At 54.7% G+C, this 25596-nt stretch overlaps 1 protein-coding gene across 4 annotated transcripts in view; it reads right to left on the bottom strand.

Annotated features, from left to right (window-relative positions):
* The window catches only part of LOC149342460 (uncharacterized), a 134889-nt gene extending 123275 nt beyond the window's left edge, over nt 1-11614 (bottom strand). For 2 of the 4 annotated variants that reach the window (XM_089544831.1, XM_089544830.1), the window contains exon 1: nt 11278-11602. In XM_089544831.1, coding sequence (XP_089400957.1) covers nt 11278-11337 — 60 coding nt within the window. In that variant the 5' untranslated portion in view covers nt 11338-11602. Of the gene's footprint in view, nt 1-11277 lie in introns of all 4 variants that reach the window. The other 2 variants (XM_089544829.1, XM_089544832.1) reach the window with 2 other exon arrangements.
* Between the last annotated feature and the right edge of the window lie 13982 nt (nt 11615-25596).

Raw genomic sequence — 25596 nt, 5'->3', positions numbered from 1 at the left:
AGAAACCCACAAAGGGAGACGGAGCGCCGTGACGCTACTTGTATTGTAGCGGGCGCAGGGGGGCAGAAGCCAGCGTGTGTCGCGGCGAACCCCGGGGATTCATATTTGCTGGACAATGACGGGCTCGTGCTGAAGTACATAGCCACCGATGACGAGTCCATCGACCCGTTCTAGGTGGTTATCCCCAAAAGTCTGAGAGGCGCACTTTTGCGATTCTCTCATGACGAACCACTGGCCGGTCATCTGAGTGGCTCCAAAGTTTTTGCAAAACTGAGTCATTCGGTGACGTGGCCTGGCATGAAGCGTGACATTTTCCGCTATTGCCGTTCCTGCCATGTCTGTCAAGCGGTGAAGTCACGGGGCGGCAAGCCGCCTGGAATGATGAAACCGTTTGACAGTGTGCGTCCGTGGCAGATGGCCACCTGCGATTTGATGGGGCCTTTCCCCAGGAGCAAGCAGGGGTTCAATGACCTGAAGGCCTACGCGTCACGGTCTGACGAGCTTGCGCCGGTACCCATTGGTATCAAAGGCAAGCGCAAAGGCACAACTGGTGCTGCGGAACGCAAGCGTACGGAGCACCGGTACAATCTGAGGCGACGGTCACCGGTGTGATTGATGCCGGACGGCGGACTTTTCCGCAACCGAAGGCACGCAGCCTCAGCTAGCTGGCGAGCTTTCTCGTCAGGCCCTACCTAGGCGAAGCACGGTGTGTTATTTTTTTTTGTTTTTTTTTTGTTTTTGCAGCATGCTCAGTTCCAGCCTTGTGTGTTTATCAGTTTATTTATTTGTTTTGTTTAGTCAGTTTTTAACCACTTTCGTTTCCAGCTTGTTCGTCGGTTTTCGTTCTAACGTACCGAGATGTACATAGGTAACATGCGTCTGCGTTGGCGTTCAGTTTTTTTTAACCAGACTTGTACATATGTATACTTCAGCCGCTCTCTCTTGCGCTTATCTTTTGAAGCGCAGAGTTTGCCTGTCGTTTGTACGGCGCCTTTTCTCATTTCCGGCCCGACTGTGGGTGGTTGGCTCGTTAAGGAGCCGTGTGTCGCGGTGCGAGTTTTGTGCGGCCCGTATGGAGGGGAAGTTGGCGGGGCGTTTGGGGCGATGGGGGGGGGCGGAAAGTGCACCCTTTGACCCTCGCCGCGGCGCCTCTGGACGCTTCTGATGAGGGGATCGTTGTCGCCGACCAGCGTCCGCGCACGTGCCGGTGTATGCGTGTTTGCGGCTGTGGCTGTGTGCGCGCGTAACCATGAGCCAAGGCGACGCCTGTGAGTTGTGCCGTTGTGTCCTTCTGCGTGAGCGCGAGGATGAGAAGGACCCCTCGCTGTGGACAAGGTTACACATCTGGACGCCGCCGAACGTCCTCGCCCGTTTCAGCCGGCGTGAAAGGGGTGCACTAACTTTCTTGTGCCCGAACGTGATGTCGTGTCCAAGGGCGCGAGGTCAGTGCTCTGCCGCGGCCCCGTCGTCATCAACGCACCCTACATCAACGGAAAGAAGACCGCCATCAGTCGTCGGCCCTCCCAACCCGTTCAACTTGAAGTCTGCGAGCGGTGAGTCGCCGACCGGCCCATTGGGCCGCGCCATCGAACTTTGAGGCTGACATCCACCTGTCACACAGCTGTACAGTTTTATTCACATCTTCTTGTGTACCGTGTATATAATCTGCAAGCTGTTTTGATTTACTGAAGAGTGTGCAAGTGTTTGCCTTGTTTTTCCTTTGTTTGTGCGTTGTTTTCTTACGTTGTTCTGGCTGGAACTGAAGGGTAGCTAGTTTTGTTTTGTGTATTCATTTCTTTATTTTGGAACTGAAGTGTAGCTTATTTTTTTGTGTATTGATTTCTTTATTTTGGCCGCGTGCTTTGCCGATGGGTAGGAGGGCATTTAAGGAGAGGGGGATGTGGGAATCCTGGCTTTCCGCCGTCGCCTTTGCGCGGCTGTGCCGGCCTACCGCGTCGTTTCTCCTCTTTCCCTTGCTCCCGCCTCAGGCGGTGGAGAGGCGGCTAGGTGACTAATCACTGTCATTTGGCCTCAGCTCCGCCCCGGCTCCCCAATGGCCTTTGCCATTGGCGCCTTTTGGCGGGAATTCCGGGACCCGCTTTGGGGGCCGCGCATCCCGCGACCGTCCGAGCGGGGCCCAGAGAGAGGGATCCCTCCGAGACAGCGTAAGGTGCGTACGTTACTGTTTGTCCGTGCCGGCTTTGCCGCTCGGACCAGTGCTTACTCGAGCTCGCCCGCACGTGTCCTCTGACCTGCAGCGGCTCGAGCCTGTCCAGCGGGGTCCAGCGACCTCTGACAGGCGTACCTTGCGTTGATTGCCCACTCTCTCTCGCAACCGGCCCAACGGTCGACACGAGAGAGAGATCACAGCACTGCCGCGGGGACATTCTCCTGCAGCGGCGTGTTAGCGGCGCGCATTACTCTGGTCGCTTCGTGCGCGCAGCGGAGCCTTGCTCCTCGCGCGCCCCCGGGACGGGGTGACTATTGAGTGTTTGTGTATCTGCTAGAGGACGACGTGAATAAACGTCTCCTTTGTGAACTTGGAGGCCTATTTCTTTGCGGCGAATCGCTCTCCTCCCAGCGGAGGTTGAGTGCACCGCATCGGTGTCCCAGTGTGTGTGTGGTGACGGCTGATCGGGGCCCTTGGCTCGCGCGAAGCTCGAACCCGCGGTGGGTGGTGGCCTGTGTCCACGTAGAAACCCACACGGTGGACACCTGAACCAGAGGGAAGGCGCATATTTAACTGCCTTCTTGGAAGGCCGCTTATCTGTTTTTTCAGCCAGCGTCCGCTTCGGCGGATGCGGTTGTTGCGACGCACGTCTTTTCTTTTCTTTCTTTCCTCTTATCTTTGAACTCTCCTCTATTTGCACGTGGCAGCGGTGGTGGCTCGGCTTGAGCCAGTCGGCAGGCCCGTGCACTTTTCTTTTCATCCTTCTCTCAGTCGCAACAACAACACAACACAGTGGACACCTCAATCGTGCTTTAAGCTACGTGGCGTTAGTGATAGATGTGCGCTGCATGCGTTGGTATCGACAATGTTGTACCAGAAATGCGGCACTGATGCCGTAGGCCGGTGGTGGTGGAAAACATTTATGTACAGATACACTTCAGGAGGATGAGCTGACCCCGAGGAGGCCAGCCCTTACAAGTACTAGGTGGAGGTCCCTAGTTCGGGACACCAGTGGCGTCGGCCGCCGCCCGGGTTCGCGCGACCTAGGCCCGTTGGGCCTGCAGGTCAAAGCAGCCGAGCAGGGTCGCCTCCCATTCTTCTCGGGTTGGGTTGGGGTGAGGGGGAATAGCAGGGTTGGAGGGGCAGGCCCACACCATGTGGTAGATATCCGAAGACTTCTCCGCACAGTGCGGGCAACTGCCCGAGAAAGAAGGGTCGAAGTTTTTGATAGCTCCGGGCACAGCAAAGTATTAGTATACAGGTGAAGCAGAAGCCGCTCCTCCGCCTTTGAGAGACCTTTACACGGGCGGGGATAAAGGCCGTGGCCAGATTGATAAAGTAAAACAATGTCTTTTGAAGGTATAAGCTGGAGTGAATTCGAGTTCCTGATCATCGGGGTCGGAGGGGTATGTCCGATGAGACAGCGCGCGGGCGGCGGCGTCAGCTGCCTCATTTCCCTCAAGGCCCATGTGAGCAGGAACCCAAACAATACGCCGGTGAGTGGGGTCCCCAGTGTAGACGCTGTTTCGGAGAATGCAGTAGGCTAGATACGGTACCCAGCCCTGCTCGAAGTTCCGACAGGCCCCTCGCGAGTCGGAAATAATTGTTTTTGAAGTGGGATCAGATGCAGCCAACGCAATGGCGACCTCTTCCGCGTGTGTTATGTCACGGGCTCAGAATGTAAGGCCGTTCACTGTTTCGGATTGGTGGACGACTGCGGCCGTGTACCATCCCCCATGGCGGGGGTCGGAGGCATCCACGTAGAATACGCCAGGTTTCGATCCATAGTGGCGGGCCAGGGCTTCGGCCCGCGCCAGGCGCCGGCCATTATGATCCTCACGGTTCATATTCGCGGGAAGAGGGCGCACGTGGAGGGCGCATCTCCACTGCAATGGAATACGTACGCGCTCTTCCATGAGAGTGGTGTGTTGTATGTGTAGTCGGGCAAGGAGGCGGCCACCCGACGATGTCTTCGAGAGACGTGTGTATTGGTTGGTCAAGTGGACTTCCCGGAGCTCCCAAATCACCATTCCCAGGCCCAGGAGGCGCCGGTTGGAAGTGTTCGCTAGAGTTACTGTATATGCTACCAAAGGTAGCAGAGTTGCGCGTCTGTTTTCAAAACGCCGCTCGCAACTCCATTGGTAGAGCGCCATCACGTAGTGTCCAAGCAACCGTGTACTGCGGAGAAGGCGACGCTCCGGACACTTTTTAAGCATGAAATGCTTTTAGCTCCCGTTGTCGGCAGTGTGGTGACGTCACGCCGAGACCGAGATCCACTCATCCGGGCACTGAAATCCACTCATCCGGGCACTGAATTCCAGTTATCCGGGCACTGAATTCCAGTTATCCGGGCACTGAAATCCACTCATCCGGGCACTGAATTCCAGTCATCCGGGCACTGAATTCCAGTTATCCGGGCACTGAAATCCACTCATCCGGGCACTGAAATCCACTCATCCGGGCACTGAATTCCAGTCATCCGGGCTCTGAAACGAGAACATCCGGGCACCGTACGAGACTTAACGAGATTTAACGAGACTCTCTAAGCCCTCCTACGCGACCGGCATGCAAGCGCCGGTTGGTCTCCAAACGAGACAAAAAATAACTGCTGCCAGTGCCTTCTCAATGTTTATCAAGATATCAGTGGAGCTGTGGGTTTGATAATGCACGGAATTATAATTTCCGATTTCTAATAACGCGTGCAAAAAGCACATAAATGCCACGTTACACTTCGTTGTCATACGTGATCCGGGGGAGAAGCGCTGCGTTCAAAGGGCAAGGCATCGCGCCGAACGGGTGGTGGCGTTCCTCCCTTCCATTACGGCGCGGTTCGGGTGTCCACCGAGATGGCAGAGAATTACTGCGCCATTTCCTTTCCTCAAAAAACCTTGCGTTCAAATGGCAAGGCATCGCGCTGAACGGGTGGTGGCGTTCCTCCCTTCCTGTACGGTGCGGTTCGGGTGTCCACCGAGATGACATTAGGCCCGTAAACATTTCATGCTTACTCTACTCTCGGTTACGGGAGAGGCAGAGAATTTTTGTAATTCCCGACGCCGCCGCTGCAGCGAACTGGATTGACAGCCGGCCAAGTTCGAAGCGTATCCACTATCCAACCGTTTACGATCGCTGCTGTAGGGTGTTCAGCGTGCGTAGCTCTCGCGTTTTAAGCATGAAATGCTTTTAGCCCCCGTTGTCGGCAGTGTGGTGACGTCACGCCGAGACCGAGAGCCATCAGCCGGGCACTGAAATCCACTCATCCGGGCATTGAAATCCACTCATCCGGGCATTGAAATCCACTAATCCGGGCACTGAATTCCAGTCATCCGGGCACTGAAATCCACTCATCCGGGCGCTGAAATCCACTCATCCGGGCGCTGAAATCCACTCATCCGGGCACTGAATTCCAGTCATCCGGGCTCTGAAACGAGAACATCCGGGCACCGTACGAGACTTAACGAGATTTAACGAGACTCTCTAAGACCTCCTACGCGACCGGCATGCAAGCGCCGGTTGGTCTCCAAAGGAGTCACAAAAAATAACTGCTGCCAGTGCCTTCTCAATGTTTATCAAGATATCAGTCGCTGTGCGTTTGATAATGCACGGAATTATAATGTCCGATTTGTAATAACGCGTGCAAAAAGCACATAAATGCCACGATACACTTCGTTGTCATACGTGATCTCTTAGGGGCTTCGCGCATCGAAACAAAGCCGCGCAGGCGCACAGGTGCCCGGGGGATAAGCGCTGCGTTCAAAGGGCAAGGCATCGCGCCGAACGGGTGGTGGCGTTCCTCCCTTCCATTACGGTGCGGTTCGGGTGTCCACCGAGATGGCAGAGAATTACTGCGCCATTTCCTTTCCTCAAAAAAACCTTGCGTTCAAATGGCAAGGCATCGCGCTGAACGGGTGGTGGCGTTCCTCCCTTCCTGTACGGTGCGGTTCGGGTGTCCACCGAGATGACATTAGGCCCGTAAACATTTCATGCTTACTCTACTCTCGGTTACGGGAGAGGAAGAGATTTTTTTTGCTAAAATTTGCATTCTGGTTTCTCTACCCAAAACAAACTGGACTTGCGGCTCTGCGCTTTTTCGTGTACGCTGTTGAAACGCTAAAATAGAGCTCTGCGTTGAGTTTTTATCCCTGTTGGCATAAAACCTGAATGGCAAACAATTTTTAAGCGAGGGAAAACATGTTTACGCATCTGATTGTTTACTTCAGGTGCTAACGTTCATCCGGTTTCGAGTAAACTGCATTCTGGATTTTATACTGTCATTTTTATAGTTCCGGCTCTTAACGTTTTACAGAAGTTTCGGATTTAGTAAAGGGGACTATAAACAGTTTTTTTTTTAGCGCAGGGGTGAATAAATGTTGCCGCAAAGATGAATGAATGCTGCATTTGCACGGCGTATTTAGAATACTGAGTCTGCCCTTAAGTTATCAGGTAAATAGCTCGGGGAAGGCGACTGTGGGAGTCGCCTGCTGCCGCAGCTCACGGCGCGCGCTATAAAGAGGCAGCGCTTTTTCTTGACTATATTTTTTGACTGGGTTACGCACTCAGCTGTTTCGACGCTTTTTGTTCGCGATCAAGCGAAAAAGTGGTATTAAAACCTCGGAAAAGTGCCCATGGTGGATCGGTGATGCACTAGGCATGTCGCCTGCAGAAACAGAGTGCGGCTTCGCCAGAGCCAGGTCCAGACTTCGCCAGGTCCAGAGCCCGCTTAATAATTTTGCGGAGGATGACTTCGAGTGAATCCTCGTCTTGCTTCCGCAGGTGGAGTTGAATATAGAATTCGACTGGTTACAAATGCATGCGCCAGCCGCAAGGCGTCCTTACATCGTAACCCCCCGCGCTTGTAAGAAACACCGGCGGACCAAGCGGCCCATCTGGTCCCCCACCTGACGGAGTTTGGACAATGTTGTTTCTGACCGTCTGTCTTGATGTAGCCCCACTACCCGGACTTCGACATTTTCAGGGATTGGAGCTGTCTCAAGAGTAAATGAAATTTTGGCTGTGCACTTTGGTGAGTGGCGTATGTGCACAAATTCAGACTTTTGGGTGGAGCATTGCAGGCCGCAGCGGCGAGCATAACGGTCCACTATGGTCGCCGCCTCCTGCAGGTCCGGGCCTCAATGTCTCCAAGGCAACCCTGTGTGGCCCACAGGGTGATGTGATCGGTGTACAGCGCATGCTGCACACCGGCGACAGCGCCCAGCTGTGCCGGTAGGCGCATCATAGCCAAATTGAATAAAAGGGGAGAGAGCACCGCGCCCTGTAGTGTACCTCTGGTTCCTAAATGAAAAGGGCCATGCTCCTTATCCTGGATTCGAATGTGCCGAATGTATTAAAGGCGTTTCTGCCGCAGCTCACTTCCACCTCCCACCTCTAAATCTGAGCATGGCGGGACACCCTCGGTGTAGGCGCTCCCCCCTTTCCAAATCGGCTTCCCCCATTACAATACTCAATGGAACTGTCGGGGGCTCCGGTCCCGTTCCAAGCGGGCCGACCTCCAGCTTTTCCTTTCAACCTTTGAACATTTGCCAGCCGCGGTTGCCCTCCAAGAGCCAGGGAAAGGCGCCACACTAACAAATTATACGACGTTCCAGCAGGACCCTTCGTCTTGTCTATGCGTCTATAGAAATTATACAGCCAACCAGGTCGACTTAGACATGCAACTTGAATACTCCTATGTAATGGTGACCCTCCTCCCACTCCGCAAGCAGGACCCACCGTTACACATACTCAATGTGTACTGAAATCTGAAATTGCCGAATGTATCATTCGCGGACCTCAGCACAGCCGACGTAATCTCAGCACACCGCAGAACCTAGATTACGAGCAATAGTAGTAGTAGTAAAAGACTTTTAATCGACTATAATTTACAGGCCGAGCATTTCGACCGCCTGGGCGACCAGAAGCCGCTGTTCTTCTTCCCCTTCAGCGCCAAGCCAGTCGAGCCAGATGGTGATGGATAGAGAGGGTGCGGGGTAGGAACCCGACTGCTGAGCAGCGGGGAATAGAGGAGTCAATGGGCCAGGTCCGCATAGATACAGGGGCAGTTGGAACAGGAAGGGTCCGATCGATAGCGATAGAGAAATAGGCGGGACGAGGTGATGACTGCATTCACTGGATGTGCCGAAGAAGGCGAGACTCGGGCACCGTGAGTGATGGATGAGGGGGAGGGTAAAGGCGTTTGTCGAGGCGGAGCTCAAGGTAGACCTCTTTTATGGTGCGGGTTAAGGGTGAGTCTCCCATCGTCCTCCGCGAGGGCTTGGGCCAGCGGATCAACGGTGCCCGGAAAAGTGTGTCGCGGGCGAGCTGATGGGCCAGCTCATTGCCTTCAATCCCTGAATGCCCAGGGACCCTGCGGAGGAAAACGATGGAAGGCTGCAGTGCGGAGACCGCTCGTTCGACCTCCTGTTGGAAAGAAGGGGTCAGGGTGCGTTTCTGTATGTGGTGTATAGCGGAGTCTGAATAGACTGTCTACTCTTGGAGAGAGGGAAGGAGGGCATGCGCAATGGCGAGGACCTCGAGGGATAATGCGTCTGGAGGGTGTAGATACGGCCCGCTGGTGTGGGTAATTGTACACACATGTCTTGCTCGAATTCTTTGCCTCAATCTATCGAAAAGCTGTAACAGCTGATGTGCTGCCATGCCAGCATGCGATTTACACCATTGGGGTTGGTACACGGCCGCAGTCGCCCACCAAACCACCGCAGTGAACAGCCTCACGTTCAAAGCACAAGACATTACTCATGCGGGAGAGGTGGAAATCGCGCTCGCCGCCGCCGATCAGGACTCGCGGGTCATCATTACCGACTCGCGAGGGGCCTGCAGGAACATCGAAAGGGGCTTTATTCTCTATTTGGCATACCAAATACTTCAGAATAGCAATTATCTCGGGGCTCCCGCGTCCCGCACAATAGTATGGACTCCCGCGTACACGGGTCTCGAGGGCAACGAAGCGACCGAGGCCGCTGCCCGCGCGCTCTCTCTCCGGGCATCGCCTTCGCCTCCCCCCGATGCGGACTCTGACCCCAATTCGGCTTTTACCTTCAAGGAAATCATCCAATATTACCAATTCGGCCATGTAATCTTTCCTAAGCCCTGCAAGGGCCTCACGAAGCCGGAGGAACGCTTACTCCTTCGCCTTTACACTAAAACATTGCTGTGCCCGGCAGTCATCATTTAGACCCTGCGTGCACAGGGGAGTGCCCGCACTGTAGACAAAAGTCTTCAGACGTTTACCACATGGTGTGGGCATGCCAATCAATCCCGCACATTCCCGCTATCCCCAACCCTACCCGGGAGGACTGGGAGGAGGCCCTGCTCGGCTGTTCTGACCTGGCGAGTCGAAGGGCCCAGGTCGGGCGCGTCCGAGCAGCAGCTACAGCCAATGGGCTCCTGTAATGAGCAGGCCGCCTAGCGTTTGTAAGGAACGGCCCCTTAAGGACCGCTCCACTCGCTCCTTGTAAATATTTTATATACAAAGTTTTTCAGTCAGTCAGTCAACGCATTGAACGCCGACGGTCTATGGCTTCAGCGCCGCGTTTCTGGCACAATGTCGTCAATGCCTACAGCCCACATCTCTCGCTCACCACCCCACGTATAAGCGCGATTCAGGCGTCCACTGACCCAGGGAGCCAGTTATGCGCAATCCCTTTCCCTAAAATGATCGGACTGCAAACAGTTGTCAACGCCAACGCCAATGAACACAATGAACGCCAACGGCCTATGGCTTCAGCGTTGCGTTTCTGGCGCAACGTTGTCAGTACCTGTAGCCCACATCTCTCTCTCTCATCACCCCACGCACCTATAAGCGCAATTCAGGCGGCGTCCACTGACCCAGGGAGCCAGTTTGCGCGCTCCCTTTCCTTAAAATGGCACAATGTTGTCAATGACAACATATGCAGCACACACCTGTCACTACCACCACGTAGCTTAAAGCACGATTGAGGTGTGTACTGTTCCAAGAGGGCAGTTATGCGCCTTTCCTCCGCTTTCCAAGCTCCCGCTCCATTGCTTTCGCAGCTCAAAGCGCGACTAAGAGTCCATTGCGTTACAACGGACAACGGCAACGGCTACGCCGCGAAACGCAGAAACGGGCGCCAAAGAGCTGCGCTCTAAAAAGAAAGGAGGAAGGAACCTGCTTGAGTCCCACCGAGACGCACGCGATATCTAATAATTATAATTATGGTGGCCGCGGCTGGCGGAGAAGGACAGGGTTAATAGGAGAGACATGGGAGAGGCCTTTGCCCTGCAGTGGGCGTAGTCAGGCTGATGATGATGATGATGTGGTCATAATAGTGACCAGCGCACTCGCGGCAGACAAACCGCATACAGTGATTTTTGTTCCGCGCTCTGTGGTCCGAGGTGGATGGGCTAGAAATGAGATGACCCGCCGCGCTGCAGTACCATCGACCGACGACGCTCCTATAATGACGATTGAACGCTGAGAGCGCTTGATAGTTTTGTTTTGTTGGTGTACGCCGATTAGGATGCATTTAAGGTACTGAACCGTCGGCGTTGGCGCGATAAGGCGCGGAAGGTCGAAGAATGCCCTACTCTACTGTGTTAAAGCGGTTCAGCTGGCCAATTCCGAAACTATACTCACAGCAAAAACCCGAGTTGATCCCTTACTTTTGGAAGACAAAATAAATGCACCATGGAAGCGCATACCTCTAAACCTTGCGTAACCGCAGACACGGCAGTAATTAAATTACTGTAATGCTAGTACTGTAATTTGATCACTTTGTCGGCAACTTTTTATGCAATGAATTACTTTCCTGGCTAGGGGTGCGCCGAAGCGCCAGATGAAGCACGTCGGAATTCAACGCTCCCAAGATTACGTCGGCTAAGTGCACAGTGGTGACTGGTCGCGCTAATCACTACAGAGCGCGTGGGAAAACAAGCAGAAATTCCCAAGGCGTGCGAACAAAAATGCGACGTGTTAGCATGAAAACGAAAGTCTGACTCACTAGCAAGAAACGAGATTTCGTTAGTCATCATAAGCTAATATATTCCGACGGCAGACAATGATCTGACACAGGAAATGTGCCAGTTTATTTCCAATATGAGCAGCTATCGCTGAAAAGCCAGGAGAATCTTACCTCAAGTTCGTTTCTGATTTTCTCCAAAATTTTTGCAACGTCTCTTTTCGTGGCAAACATCGTCGTCCTTGTTCCGTACGTCCTCAACGTCAATATTTCAAACGGGGAAAGTTCCACAGAAGTGCAAACAGCGATTCAATCAGACCAGCGACGGTGGCAATTGACGCGCACTGCACAAACTCGCCTACCAGTCTGCGCGATTTGCTGTAGTCGGCGCAACTCCTCGGCGAAGTTCCGAAGGGGATGCACTGGCGCAAGCACCTGCGTCCGGCGGTATCTGTTTTGGCTGGCTGCCGCGAGAAGACGCGGGATTTCCATGGCATCGAGCGCCTCGAGATTACGCGAGATCGAGCAGAGACGCCACCTTGCGGCGCAGCGATGGCAGCGGCGCATGCAGCGGTGATGGCAGGTCTGGAGACCGCTCGTCTCTTTTACAGCCCGAGCAATGTGTGATTCGAGACGCTGCCGCTCTGCCCGCTGATTGCCAAAACACGCTTTGACAGACGCCTCCGAGTCGCATTTGAGCTACGACGCGGGTGTATCGCGTGCGCTTTCATCGCGTTTTAAGCATGAAATGCTTTTAGCCCCCGTTGTCGGCAGTGTGGTGACGTCACGCCGAGACCGAGATCCACTCATCCGGGCATTGAAATCCACTCGCGTGCGCTTTCATCGCGTTTTAAGCATGAAATGCTTTTAGCCCCCGTTGTCGGCAGTGTGGTGACGTCACGCCGAGACCGAGATCCACTCATCCGGGCATTGAAATCCACTCATCCGGGCACTGAAATCCAGTCATCCGGGCTCTGAAACGGGTACAACCGGGCACCGTACGAGCCTTAGCGAGATTTAACGAGACTCCGTAAGCCCTCCTACGCGACCGGCATGCAAGCGCTGGTTGGTCTCCAAACGAGACAAAAAATAACTGCTGCCAGTGCCTTCTCAATGTTTATCAAGATATCAGTGGAGCTGTGGGTTTGATAACGCACGGAATTATAATTTCTGATTTCTAATAACGCGTGCAAAAACCACATAAATTGCATGTTGCACTTCGTTGTCGTACGTGATCCGGGGGAGAAGCGCTGCGTTCAAAGGGCAAGGCATCGTGCCGAACGGGTGGTGGCGTTCCTCCCTTCCTTTACGGTGCGGTTCGGGTGTCCACCGAGATGGCAGAGAATTACTGCGCCATTTCCTTTCCTCAAAAAACCTTGCGTTCAAATGACAAGGCATCGCGCTGAACAGGTGGTGGCGTTCCTCCCTTCCTGTACGGTGCGGTTCGGGTGTCCACCGAGATGACATTAGGCCCGTAAACATTTCATGCTTACTCAACTCTCGGTTACGGGAGAGGCAGAGATTTTTTTTGACGACCTATGTGCTACGGATTTCATGGGATGATTTTACACGAAGTTTTCGTTTTTTGACGTTGGTGCCTGGCTTGGGCTCAGGCGCCGCGCAAAAATGGTGACTTGTCCATACTTTTGTGTAGTTCCGCACGGAGACACCTGTTCTCTTTAGGCGCGTTGGCGGTTGGTGCCTGGCTTGTGCTCGGGCGCCGCGCAAAAATGGTGACTTGTCCATACTTTTGTGTAGTTCCGCACGGAGACACCTGTTCTCTTTAGGCGCGTTGGCGGTTGGTGCCTGGCTTGGGCTCGGGCGCCGCGCAGAAAAGGTGACTTGTCCATACTTTTGTGTAGTTCCGCACGGAGACACCTGTTCTCTTTAGGCGCGTTGGCGGCTGCCTCCACATGGCTGGCTTGATTACTCATGTAGTGCAGATGAAGAATGCGCATATTGCACAGCAACAGGGGTCGAAATGTAAATATCACACTCCTCGTCTCAAGAGCACGTTGTCCCTCCGCAGATAGTTGCTCAGCCGCTTGTAATAAAGGAGTTCGGGATGTCTGCTGTTAACGTTTTGCTTAGAAGAAACACACCTGTTGACCTCACGTTTTGCGGTCCCCCCTCCTAGATTGCCAAAACAATACGTTCCCCAAGCACAGTGTAAAAGGCAGTGGCGGTCCCAGAGCGTGGTTTTAGGGAGGGCTTGGAAGGGGAGACAGATTTCCGTATATCAAAACGAAAATTAGAAACAACGATTTTTTCATTTATTTTAGTTACACAAAAAATCTTGTGCGCTTTATTGTTGAAAAATAAATTGTGAACGGTGTACATGTCATACCATTACTCAATATTTGAATGTTAATGTTTACGCGAGCAATATTCCTTTCGATACCAGGGGAAACAAGCCGATGGCTGAGATATCCCGCCACGGCATGTCCACGAAGGTCATAGCACCTGCCCGGACATTTCACCAGTGGGATTAGCGGCCTTCATTCTCAGTCCTGGAAAGTGGCTTTGTTCCGCCCTCAGTATATACCCTCCTTCAAGGCGGCTGGTCGGCGCTCCTTGTAAAGTGAAGAGACGATCCCCTCTGGCGTCGCTGTGTCCCATGGTGGGACAAAGACATGAATGGATGGCTCTTTGCCGCCGAGACGAGGTTGCTGGCCACCGCAACCGCAATGGCACCGCCGTCGTCGCCGCGAAGGCGGCATGGCAAGACAACGGTGGGGGCACGCCAGGACCACGATACCTCGACAGTCACTACGAATTGTGCCCGTATAACTACCAACGTGTAGAACGTGGAATTGTGTGAAATAAGGCAGCCGCTAACACGGTGAACGTACAAAGTAGGGGACTACTTGACGCATCACAGAGGAAAAAGTTTTCAAGTTCTAAGTTAAAAATCACATCTCGCCCTACAAGCCCGAAAACGCACGTTCAGGGAAAATGTGCAAAGGCTTTTTTTTTGGGGGGGGGGGGGGGGGGGGCGGAGGGGGCGGTCGCCCTCCCCCCAATCTCATCACTGGCAAGTTTGTGAGGGACTTGATCGTAAACACAACGAAGACATTAATCGATCTGAACGACAGGAATTGAACGGCATCGTAACGGTGGACAACAAATACCCGAGACTGTAACGTTTATGGCTTGTCAGGTAGCTGTTCATTTTGCTATTGTTTTGTCTTCACGGTGTTAGAGATGGGGCCACAATCCCACCGCTGGAACCAGTGTTAAAGATGGGGCTTCTATCCCACCGCTGGAACCAGAGTTGAAGACGGAGGGGTCCTGGAGATGACTAACTCGTTTAGCCCCGCAGGTACCGGCTCCGTTCGAATAACGTTGTCCAATCGGATGGGCCATTGATGACGCTGGCGGTACCACCCACGGCACGGGGCGGTGCTGAAGCTCTCTCGCTCTCTCACAGCTCAGGGGATGAGAAGGGGAACACCAACAAACACTGAGGTGTCGCCTTGTCCACTGGGGCTAATCTTCTGTGCGTTGCCGCCGCGGGAAAGGAGAATCCCGCAGTCTCCCCGCAGGTGAATGACCTCCTCGATCTCCCCCGCCGGATGGCCGAAGCACGAGACCCCTTCGACACAGCGTCTTTCAATTAGCAGCCTCGCTCAGCGTGACCTTGCGTAGTATCATCCCGTCCGGTGACCCGAAGGCCGACTCGGCCAACGTATACCGCTGCTTCCGCCGTGCTTCCTGTGCATCTCTGCTTTCACTGTTGCTGCTGCTGTCGCAAGCTCTCGCCGCATCTTTGCCTAACGACGACACTCGTCTGACAGTAATTTCTCCCAGGCCCGTGGGAGACGGCCTGCTTCGATCGGTTCGGAGGTTCGGTGATTTGGAGTGCAACAGCCCCGGCCGTCGTCGTCTATGCTTCTGCCGCCGGCGCCAGGCCTCGTCATATCCCTTGCTTTGCGATGAGTCACACCCGGCTCCCAGGACCACGTTGTCCACTCTTAACAACGGTCAGGAATCTACCACTTTTCTTTCAAAAGAAATTTTTGTTGCATATTTTCGCTCGTGCATCTCGATGTATATTATATGTACGCTCAAAGACACGGAACCCATTGCAGCATATTCAGAAACATGCATGCGGGGAACATAAATGCTGCCGCGGGCGGTTCTAAATAGCTGCGATAATGCTAACGCTGCACTGTCAGGCATATGCATGTCGTCTTTAAAGTACCTTTGTTATCTGAAAGAGATCGTCAAAAATTCGCAAGGAAACAGGGTGTCTTTGGTCGACGTACGACGCAGCCAACCTGGGCGCAGCGGCGTCATTTGCTGCATTTTCTGCTGCGCATGCGCGCTGAGACAGCGGCCAACTAGGGAGGGAGGGGATGTCACGTTCAGCTTCAAAAAATGTGACGTAAGCGCATCTGAATTCTTTCCTTCCTCCACTGGCGCAACGCATCCATCCTTCGCGGAGTCCGCCTAGAGGCGCTGCGATCCCGTATGTCGTAAAGTTCGTCCCAAAAAATTACGGCCAAAACAGAGCTGTACAATGCACACACTCGGGAACAGAAAAAAAAATCTAAGCGTCCAATGCAGTACTGGAGATCCCTGACTCACGCTAGTTATTACCGAGAAGCGGACAGTCGTTGTTTCAGCAGCAAGCATTTGAACTCAGCGTATATCAGCTCGAGCCGTGTAGGAGGCGAGACAAGAGACATCTACTTTTCTAGCAATGGCAGTGCAGAATTCGATCAAAGGATCTTACTAAACTTGTAGCGGTTTACTGCGCCCGTGAAGGGCCGCCCGTGCCAACGGTTAACTAGTAAGGCAAACAGCAATGAAAGATTTCCATTCCCGCGCCGACGGAATCCTCTGCTTCGGTTATCCAAAGACACCGGCATGATGCCTTATGTTGCCTCGAGCACCCTCGGCAGTGAATATTTGCTTCCCTCAGCTGTCAACAGCATGAAAACAGCTAAGCGGACACGGTCTTCGCGAAACACGCGATAAACTTCGCTGTCGCGTCCACCCGCTACTCACACTCACTCGCCGCTCACGATCGCTCACGTCCACTCACACCCACTCAGGTCGACTCACATCCACTCATCACTCAAGTCCACTCACTCACCCTCATCTCCACTCACCCTCATCTCCACTCACTTTCAAATCTACTTACACTCACACTCAAGACCACTCACACTCACACTCGCACTCAATGATGTGCGTTCTTTTTTTATCGCTGCGTGGTTCACTTTTTTTTCATATGTGTGTGTGTGTCGGCCGTAACGTTCCGCAAAATGTTAGATGCTGTGTTTTGTAACTTCCGAAGGTGGGCTTTTGTTGTTTTGTTTTGTGGGATTTGCTACATGTGCATTTTTTCAAGTACCTGTTACTAGCCTTTTTTATCCCTTTTTCTTTTTAACTTGTACCTGGCTTATTAACTTGTTTATTTCTTTTTTTCAGCCGTTTACATTCTGTATTGTATATTTGTTAGGTTTTCGTTGATGAATCCCCCCCCCATGTAATGGGCCATTGGGCCTTTAGGGTATTGAAATAAATAAATAAATAATTGGTGTGGTTTAGCTCTGGTTAAACCTGGTTGGTTGCGAAAGCAATAGAAGCAGTAGAGCAACTAGATTCTGATATAGACTCTTCGTTGGTGACTTCCATGGCGCGACTCCTCGAGAAGCGCGGCACGACCGGCTCCTCCGGTCCCTTACGGGCTGATCCAAACATACCTCCTGTCCCATCTAAATAAATGTTTTCACCACCACCACCCCCCTGGCTGCGGTGGAAAGAGCAAGCTGACGTCACGCGTCGCCATAGCAACGGAAAGGGTGACGTCACACCATCTGTTAGGCGCGGCGGCGGCTCCTCGAGGAGCAGGGGGGTCCGCGGACCACGCGACGAGTGGTATAGACCTGGCGTAGTATTGCTTTCGCAATAATATAGGAATTGCGCACTATCTGCCTCACACATCTCGATAGACACCTGAACCAGAGGGAAGGCGCATAACTGCCCTCATGGAACAGTGTTAAAGGGCAACCCCGGCGATTTTTCAGCCATTTTAAGTTAATGGCTGTTTTGTGTTCCTGAGGATCTCCTGTAATGTGTACGATACAAGGTTTTCAAAAGCGATCCTAAAATAATTTTGAAACAGCAAAAAACGCAAAACTCGAAACCGAAACCGCGAAACCGAAACCGGGGAGGTGCCTTCATGCGGTATTGACTGTGACGTCACTAGCTTGTTCGCCGCGGCTTCTAATCGCGGAGGTTCTGGCCGCCGTCACCAAGGCCCGCATGCCGGGGACGGGGAGTAGGGAGCTTCCTTATCTGGCGGAAAATAAAGTTATCATCATCGTCATCGCCGCGCTGCGAAGTTCGGAGCCGCGCTGTCGACGTGACTGAAGCGCGGAGAACAGCTTTTCAGAGACCAGCGAGTCTTTAGAAGACGACTCATTCAACGATTTCGGACTGGACGAGTCGCCTTTCAAATATGATCCACCGCCGCGCTAGCTACCCGAGTCACACCACTGGCCGCGTCACCTACAGCATGGAGACGGTCTGAACTCGGAGAAGTAAGTATTTGAGTCATTTCTCGTACAAGCATTTGTGACACAGTCATCAGAACAAAAGTTAATGTGATGCTCCCGCTGATAGCTGTTCGTGTGGCGAGTGCCGGCCGACCCAGTCTGATGAAAGAATCTGCTGCCCGGTGGTGGTGGTGAAAACATTTATTACGAATGAGCAGGAGGTATGTTTGGATCAGCCCGTAAGGGACCGATCCTTACAAACACTAGGTGGAGGTCCCTAGTATGGGACCCCAGTGGCGGTTGCCGCCGCCCGGGCGCGCCCGACTAAGGCTTGTTGGGCCTGTAAGTCGTGGCAGCCGAGCAGGGTCGCCTCCCAGTCCTCCCGGGTTGGGTTGGGGATGGGGGGAATAGCGGGGTTGGAGGGGCAGGCCCACACCATGTGATAAGTGTCAGAAGACACTGCACTACAGTGTGGGCAGCTGCCGCTAAAGGAGGGGTCAAAATGTTTTAGCGCTGCCGGGCACAGCAATGTATTGGTGAGAAGGCGGAGAAGGAGCCGCTCATCCGCCTTCTTAAGGCCTTTACATGGGCTAGGGTAAAGGCGATGACAATTTTGATAATATGTTGTAATATCTTTGAATGTATAGACCGGATTAAAATCGGGTTCCTGATCGGACGGGGAGGAGAAAACAGCCCGCTGAGAGAGCGCGCGGGCGGCTGCGTCTGCTGCCTCGTTTCCTGCCAACCCCTGATGAGCAGGGGCCCATATGAGGTAACGGTGTGCGGGGTCCGTATCCCGTATGCAATTTTGGTATATTCGATAGGCTAGGAAGGGAGTGCAGCCTTGTTCGACGTTCCGACAGGCCCCTCGCGAGTCGGTGATTATGTATTTTGAATTGGAATGTGAGGCCGCGAGAGCAATCGCGACCTCTTCTGCTTGTGTTGCACTGCGGGCTCTGAAAGTTAGGCCGTTAACTGTGTTGCTGTTGTGAACTACCGCGGCCGTGTACCATCCCCCGTGGTGAGGGCCGGAGGCGTCCACGTAGTATACACCTGTTCTGTTGCCATAATATCGGGCTAGCGCTTCCGCTCGTGCCAGGCGCCGACCATTATGGTCTTCATGTGACATGTTTGCTGGAAGAGGCCGCACGTGGAGGGCACGTCTCCACAGTTCCGGGATGCGAAACCTGTCTTCCATTGGAGGGGTGTGTTGGATATGGAGTCGAGCAAGAAGGCGGCGACCCGACTCCGTTAGCGACAAGCGCGTGTACTGGTTTGTAAGGTGCGCCTCCCGGAGTTCCCGGAAAGTATTCACCACCCCAAGAGCCATAAGCCGGCTGTTTGAAGTAGTGATGGGGAGGTCAAGGGCACGTTTAACAATTTTGCGAAGGATGACCTCAAGGGCGTCCTCCTCTTGTTTCCGTAGGTGGAGATAAGGAGTCGAATAGAGAATTCGACTGGTTACAAATCCGTTTGCCAGCCGCAAGGCATCCTTACTTCGTAACCGGACGTTGCCGCTGTGCACAACGTCCTTACAGGGGAATGCATCAGCAACAGTCCTCTCTTTGCGAAGCTTTGTCTCGACGGCGCGCTTTTGGAAGTGAATTCACGCCAGCTACAGTTCTACAATCCAACATACTTTGAGCACGCTCACTGTGGTCTGCTTCCTCTTGACGGCCACGCTTCGTTCAGCTGGCCGTTGCGATGGGCGGTTGTACTCGAATAACGTTGGCACAGAATCTGCCTTCAAGCGCCGGTTGAACGAAGCCTTAGTGAGTCCAAAGCTTCCTCTGAGATACAGGATGTCTTCATAGCAATCTGGCGCGAAATGTTCCGAGCACAAGCGGGAATGATCCCTCGGAGACCAGTAGACACGGCGGACAGCTCTCACCCAATTGTCGCGAAGGTTCTTAAAGCTAGGAAACCTATCGTAGATCACGCCCGTTGTCACAGATGAAGAATTTGTGCAGCCCACAGCACATCAGAAGCTGCCGTGACCCATCACTCTGGCGTACACATCACATCAGGGCCGCCGCGGTGGCTCAGTGGTTATGGTGCTCGGCTGCTGACCCGAAAGACGCGGGTTCGATCCCGGCCGCGGCGGTTGAATTTCTTTGGAGGAGAAATTCTAGAGGCCCGTGTACTGTGCGATGTCAGTGCACGTTAAAGAACCCCAGGTGGTCGAAATTTCCGGAGCCCTCCACTACGGCGTCTCTCATAGCCTTAGTCGCTTTGGGACGTTAAACCCCATAAACCAAACATCACATCAGGCACATTGAGATGGCGCGAAATTGCGCAGGTGGTCGAAATAATTCCGGAGACCTGCACTACAGCACCTCTTTCTTCCTTTCTTCTTTCACTCCTCCCTTACGTCGCGGTTCGGGTGTCTGTTACTGCGTCATTTACTTTCCTCAAAATCAATTTTCAGTTTTCCCCTGCACTGCCAACGCCAGCGCGCGCCCGACCAGCTATTGACACGCCGACACGCTAGTGACGTCACAGTACAGAGTGGCCTGTTGAAGTCGCTCGATCGATGGGTGCCGCTCGCGTCGAGGAGCGCTTGTCTTCAAAATTCGCTTGCGAAAAAACTACACCGCTTTCAGGTGCGAAATTTTACATGAGACATCGGACTACCATAAAGAATACAGACTTAAAATTTCATTTCGATCGATGAACATCGAAAAATCGCCGGAGTTTCCCTTTAACTTGGCGGTAGTGACAGATGTGCGCTGCATGCGTTGGCATCGACAACGTTGCGCCAGAAACGCGGCGCTGAAGCCATAGGCCGTCAGCGTTCATTGTGCTGAGTTGCAGGGTGGGTGGGGAGTTTAATGTAGATATAAAGACGAACAGGAATTTACACTTAAGCGGGAGAATATGCCGTTCCTCTCGCTCGTAACGCCTCCCACGGCTGTGACAACCTCGCGAAATACTTTAACGTGGACCTCGTCTTTGAGAATTAACCAGGCATTGGTGCAGCAAGTCGAGCATATATCCATCTATTTCTCCGACCACGAAGCTTCCTTAATAACAATTGTGGGCAATTCCTCTGCGGGGGGACGCACAGGCAGTCACTCGAGGCAGGACTTTGTACAAAGGGTTTATTCTCACATCAGGGGGGCCGGTCGTCGTCGTGGCAGCTGGGTCAGGTGGTCCTTTCGCAGGGCTGGTCCAAGAGCGAGAGACGCGAGCCTTCCCGGTCTCGCCTTATAAAGGCTTTCTCCCAGCCTCGCTCCCCCCGCCCCCCCCACTCTGGAAGAAGGGGTCCGAGGCTACCCGCGGTGAGCGGCGCGAGATTTGACTTGCCCGCGAGCAGACCCTACATCTCCCCCCCCCCCTCAAACGTCCGTCCCGGGGTCCGCCAGTAGGCGGTCGATGACCTCCGGGTCCGGGTCCATAGAGTCGTCGCAGGGGGGAGGGGTGCTCGCCGGGGGGCCGCTCACCGCTGGCTGGATGGGCTCCTCACGAGCCGCCTGGGGGAGCGAGGCGCCTGGCTCCGCTGGGGGCCCTGCCGGCAGCGCCCTCCAAAGCTCCTCGGCCGCCGGGGACAGCAGGTCTGGCCGGCTGGACTGGAGGATGCGGAGGGCCGCCTCCTCCGGGCTGCCCCTCTGCAGTGGCGCAGCGGGGGAAGGCGCTGCAGCCGCCAAGCGCTTTTCCGCCGCGAAGGGGCTGCGCCTGGTCCCGCCACCTGGACCGCGCGCAGTAAGAGATGGCCGCTCCGTTGGCGACCGTGGTCCAGGTGGCCACGTGCCGCAGGACCCTGGGCCGCTTGGGTTGCGGCTGCTCGGCGGCCGAAGCGCCGGCTGGGTCCTGAGGGGGGCCCTGCGCCTGGTCGTCACTGGCCCTCTTGCGTTGTCCTGCACCACTGGGAGGTTCTCTCCAGTGGTCAGGCGCGCGGTTAGACTGGCGGTGGGGGCCACCGCGGCCGTGGAACCTGCGCTATTCGCGCGGCTCCTGCCGCCAGCCGGGTGGCGCGCCTTGATGGCGGCCACCGTTCGACGGTGGTCTGCCTTGCCTTCTGGAGTTCGAGCCACGGGCGTCGGTCCGCTGGAGCTTCCTAGAAGACATACTGAGAGGGCGAGAGCACTGCGAGTGATAATTGATCGAGAGACACGGGTGCTACCTGGTCCTCAGGTTGTAGCGTCGGTTGCGAACCGCACCGCTACCTGCTCGTCCTCCCGGGGGTGAGATCGCCGCATCGCGCTGATTTTCCACCGCTTCGCAGTCATCGTCCTTGCGAAGGTGGAAAGCCTTCAAATCAGCGACATGCACCGGACCGGCGATTTCGCCGTTTGTCAACAACCGCAGCTGGTAGGTGAGCGGCGTAGTCCGTGCCGTAACTTCGTACGGCCCAGCCCACTTGTGCGCTAGCGACGCGGCGAAACCGCGCGCTGCGTTACTAAGTGGGTGCGTTCTCTTGAGTACTAAGTCGCCCGTGTTGAAAACGACGTGACGGCGACCTTTGTTGTACTGATCCGCCTGCTCCATGCGCGCCACATCGAGGTTTTCGCGGGCTGCTCGCTGCGCTGCCTCCAGGCGCTCCCGGAGCCTTGCCGCGTACTGCGAAAGCGGAGGGGGCGCAGGCCCCGCCGCGTCGAGTAGGGCATTCTCTAGCGGAAAAGCGATCTCTCTCCCAAAATTCAAGTAAGCGGGTGTAATACCCACTGACCTGTTCACGGTTGTCCTTGTAGCGAACGCCAGTTCGGACAGCCGCGCGTCCCAATCTCTGTGCTGCTCGGTCGTCGCGACCAGCATGCTCTTCAGATTTCGATTCACCCGCTCGGTTATGTTGCTCTGAGCGTGGTAGGGACTCGTTCTCCTGTGGCGGATTTGAAGCGCCCTACAAGAGTCTACAAAGACTTTGCTTGTGAAATACGAAGCATTGTCTGTAATCAGGTCGGAAGGGAAACCGAAACGAGTGAAAGTCTCCAACAGTTTTTCCCAAATTCGTTCCGACACAAGCTTCCTAAGGGGGAAACCTCAACCCACTTGGAATAGTGGTCCGTTATTACCAGGATGAATTGGTTTCCGCGCGCGGACCGAGGGAGGGGTCCCATGATATCGCACGCGACCACTTGCCACGGGTAGTTGCTAACTACCGCCTTCATCACGCCAGCGGGCTTGCCCGCCCGAGGCTTGGCTACCTGGCATACCGGGCAGGTACGGGCGTATCCCAGCACATCCTTTCTCATGCCTGGCCAGGTCGCGACACGGCATAACTTGTCGTAAGTCTTACTGCCGCTGCCATGGCCTGCCAGCGCTGAGTCATGGAAGTACTGCAGGAACCGTTTCCGCAACCTTCTCGGGACCACGACTCGGAAAGGGGATGCTATCGCCTCTTCCTCGTCAAGTTGGGGAATATAGCGGAGCAGCAAGCCATCATCGCCCAGCAGATACGCGTCGTACTTGCCCTCAGCGTTCCCGGTGCAAGCTGCGCTGCTCGCAAGCTCCTTCAGCACCCGCTGGCAAAGACCGTCTGCTTTCTGGGCCTCGATCAGCTCTTCTCTACTGACCGCTACTCCCCAAGACAGATTTCTTTCTGCCTCGCTCCTAGGCAGGCGAGCGGTCGCCGCCACGAGCTGCTGTGTTTCCCTTCCGTCACAGCACCGTGCGGGACCTTTGTCCGTCTCCTCTCTCCAAACCGGGCGCGACACTCCCGTCCGCCCTCTCCTCCTCTCCAACAGCGATGACGCCGCTTTTTTCAAAGCTGGGCTGCGCCTCTGAAGCGCTTCCGCCAGCATTACACGGTGCGCGCGATAAAGCATCGGCCACCTTGTTCAAGCTGCCCCGGCGGTACTCGATGGCGTACGCGTAACGTTGCAACGTCAGCGCCCATCTCGCGAGTCTGCCTGCGGGGTTCTTGAGCCTCTTTAACCAAGACAATGCCTGATGATCTGTCTGCACGGTGAAGACCGCTCCATCTAGGTACATGTCGAACTTCGACAATGCGAACATGATCGCCAGGCATTCCTTTTCGGTCACGGAGTAATTCCGCTCCGCCGATGTGAGCGTGCGACTAGCGAACGCGACAGGGCGCAGTTTGCCCTCGTGTTCCTGCAACAAAACAGCTCCAACACCGTAGTCACTAGCGTCTGTCTGCAAGACAAACTGCTTGTTCAGGTCGGGGAGGCGCAGACTAGCGGTATTCGCTATCGCGCGAGCCAAGGCAACAAATGCGTCACTCTGTTCCTTGCCCCAGACCCACATCGAGCCTTTACGCAACAGCAGGTTCAGCGGCCTTGCAAGCTCCGAACAGCGCGGGATGAATTGCCTGTAGAACGCAACCATCCCCAAAAACCTCTGCAAGCTTTTCACATCCATGGGGCAGGGGTAGTTCAGAATTGCCTGCAGTTTGTCATCATTCGGTCTCAGTGTGCCATCATCCACGACAAAGCCCAAGAGGTTCACTCTCTTCGATGCCAACTGCACTTTCTTTGGATTGATGGTTAGACCGGCACGTCTCATTCTATCGAGAACGGAATTCAGGTGAATGAGGTGCTCCTCGAACGACTGTGAGAATATCACAACGTCGTCGAGGTACGCCATGGCGTAGTTGAACCTTGCATCGCCCAGCACGATGTCCATCAGTCGCATGAACGTGCTCGGGGCGTTAGACAAACCAAACGGGAGTCGAGTAAATTCGAAGAGCCCGCGGTGGCAGGTGAATGCGGTTTTCTCAATGTCACCTTCGGCCACCTCAATCTGCAGGTACCCTCTGCTTGCATCCAGGACTGTGAAGAACCTCGCGTTCCCTAACGCGTACATCACAGCCTCGATCGACTGAAAAGGGTACGCAACGGTAGGCGTCAGTGAGTTGAGCTTACGATAATCAACACACAGCCTGACCGATCCATCTTTCTTCGGCGCTAGAACCACTGGTGACGCCCAGGGACTTTGTGAGGGTCTCACCGCACCGGTATCAATCATCTCGTCAAGGGCACAGTCGAGAAGCTGCCTCTTATGCGCACTTAACGGCCTCGGGTTACACCTGAAAGGGCGCGTATCACCCGTCTGAATCTCGTGCTGAAGCAGGTCGGTTCTGCCCGGTTTCTCCGTGAAGCAATCCGAAAACGGGAGTAAAGTTTCCGCGAGCCTTCGGCGCTGACTACTGGGTCCTGAGAAAGACGCAATAATCGCTTCTAACGGGCCACCGTCTCTCAGCATCTCGAGGGAGCTCACCTGCCTTTCTGTCGCACAGGTGTGGACACCCACCTTTTGTGCCGGACAGCCGGGCAAGGATGAGCTTTCGAAGGGAATGAGGGGGGCGAGCTGGCTGTAACGATAGCCATTCTCCCCCATGTCGAGCACAATGCCTTCGCTCGAGAAAAAATCCCTTCCCAGAATTACTGGTATCGACAAGCCAGGCAGATAGACGAAGCGATGTCTCCGCTTTCTGCCGTCAAAGCGCATCGTAAGACGCACTGCTCCCTTTGCCTTTGCCGCCCCAGCTGCTAAGCTTAACGGGGTTTCGGCCGGTCTGACACGGATGTTACCTATCCGGCAGGCCTCGTACACCTCGTCACCGACCAGTGACAGCGTTGAGCCCGTGTCTACGAGTGCAGAGTAGCATCGACCCGCTAACTGCACTAGCATAAAAGGGCTTGAGCGCGGAACGACTCCCTGAGCTCTACAGGCGAGCGGGACAAAGGCCTCTCCGTCGCCGGCGCGGGAGTTCTTTTCCTGACTAGCGCCTTGACAACCATGAAATTCTCCCGCTGACGGTGAAAGGTCGGTGCCACCAGACATCACCGCCAGCGCCTGGCGTTTCCCTGCATACGCCTAGCTTGGCATTCGCGTGCCACGTGGCCGGGCTGGTTGCAATTCCAGCAAAGCCGGTCATTCACCCGCCGCGTGGACGGAGGACCCCTCGTTCCACGAAGCGGTTGGGGACGACTCTCCCCTTTCTCCGCGCATTCCTGACGCTCGCTCGGCGCGTGGCCTGTGAGGCCGGCACGACGCCGCTGCTCGAATGCGTACGGGTCAAGCG

This window comes from Amblyomma mixtum, chromosome 5 (assembly GCF_055824585.1).
Source record: "Amblyomma mixtum isolate Tamu chromosome 5, ASM5582458v1, whole genome shotgun sequence".
Classification (NCBI taxonomy): domain Eukaryota; kingdom Metazoa; phylum Arthropoda; class Arachnida; order Ixodida; family Ixodidae; genus Amblyomma; species Amblyomma mixtum.
This window is presented reverse-complemented; position numbering and strand designations above follow the sequence as displayed.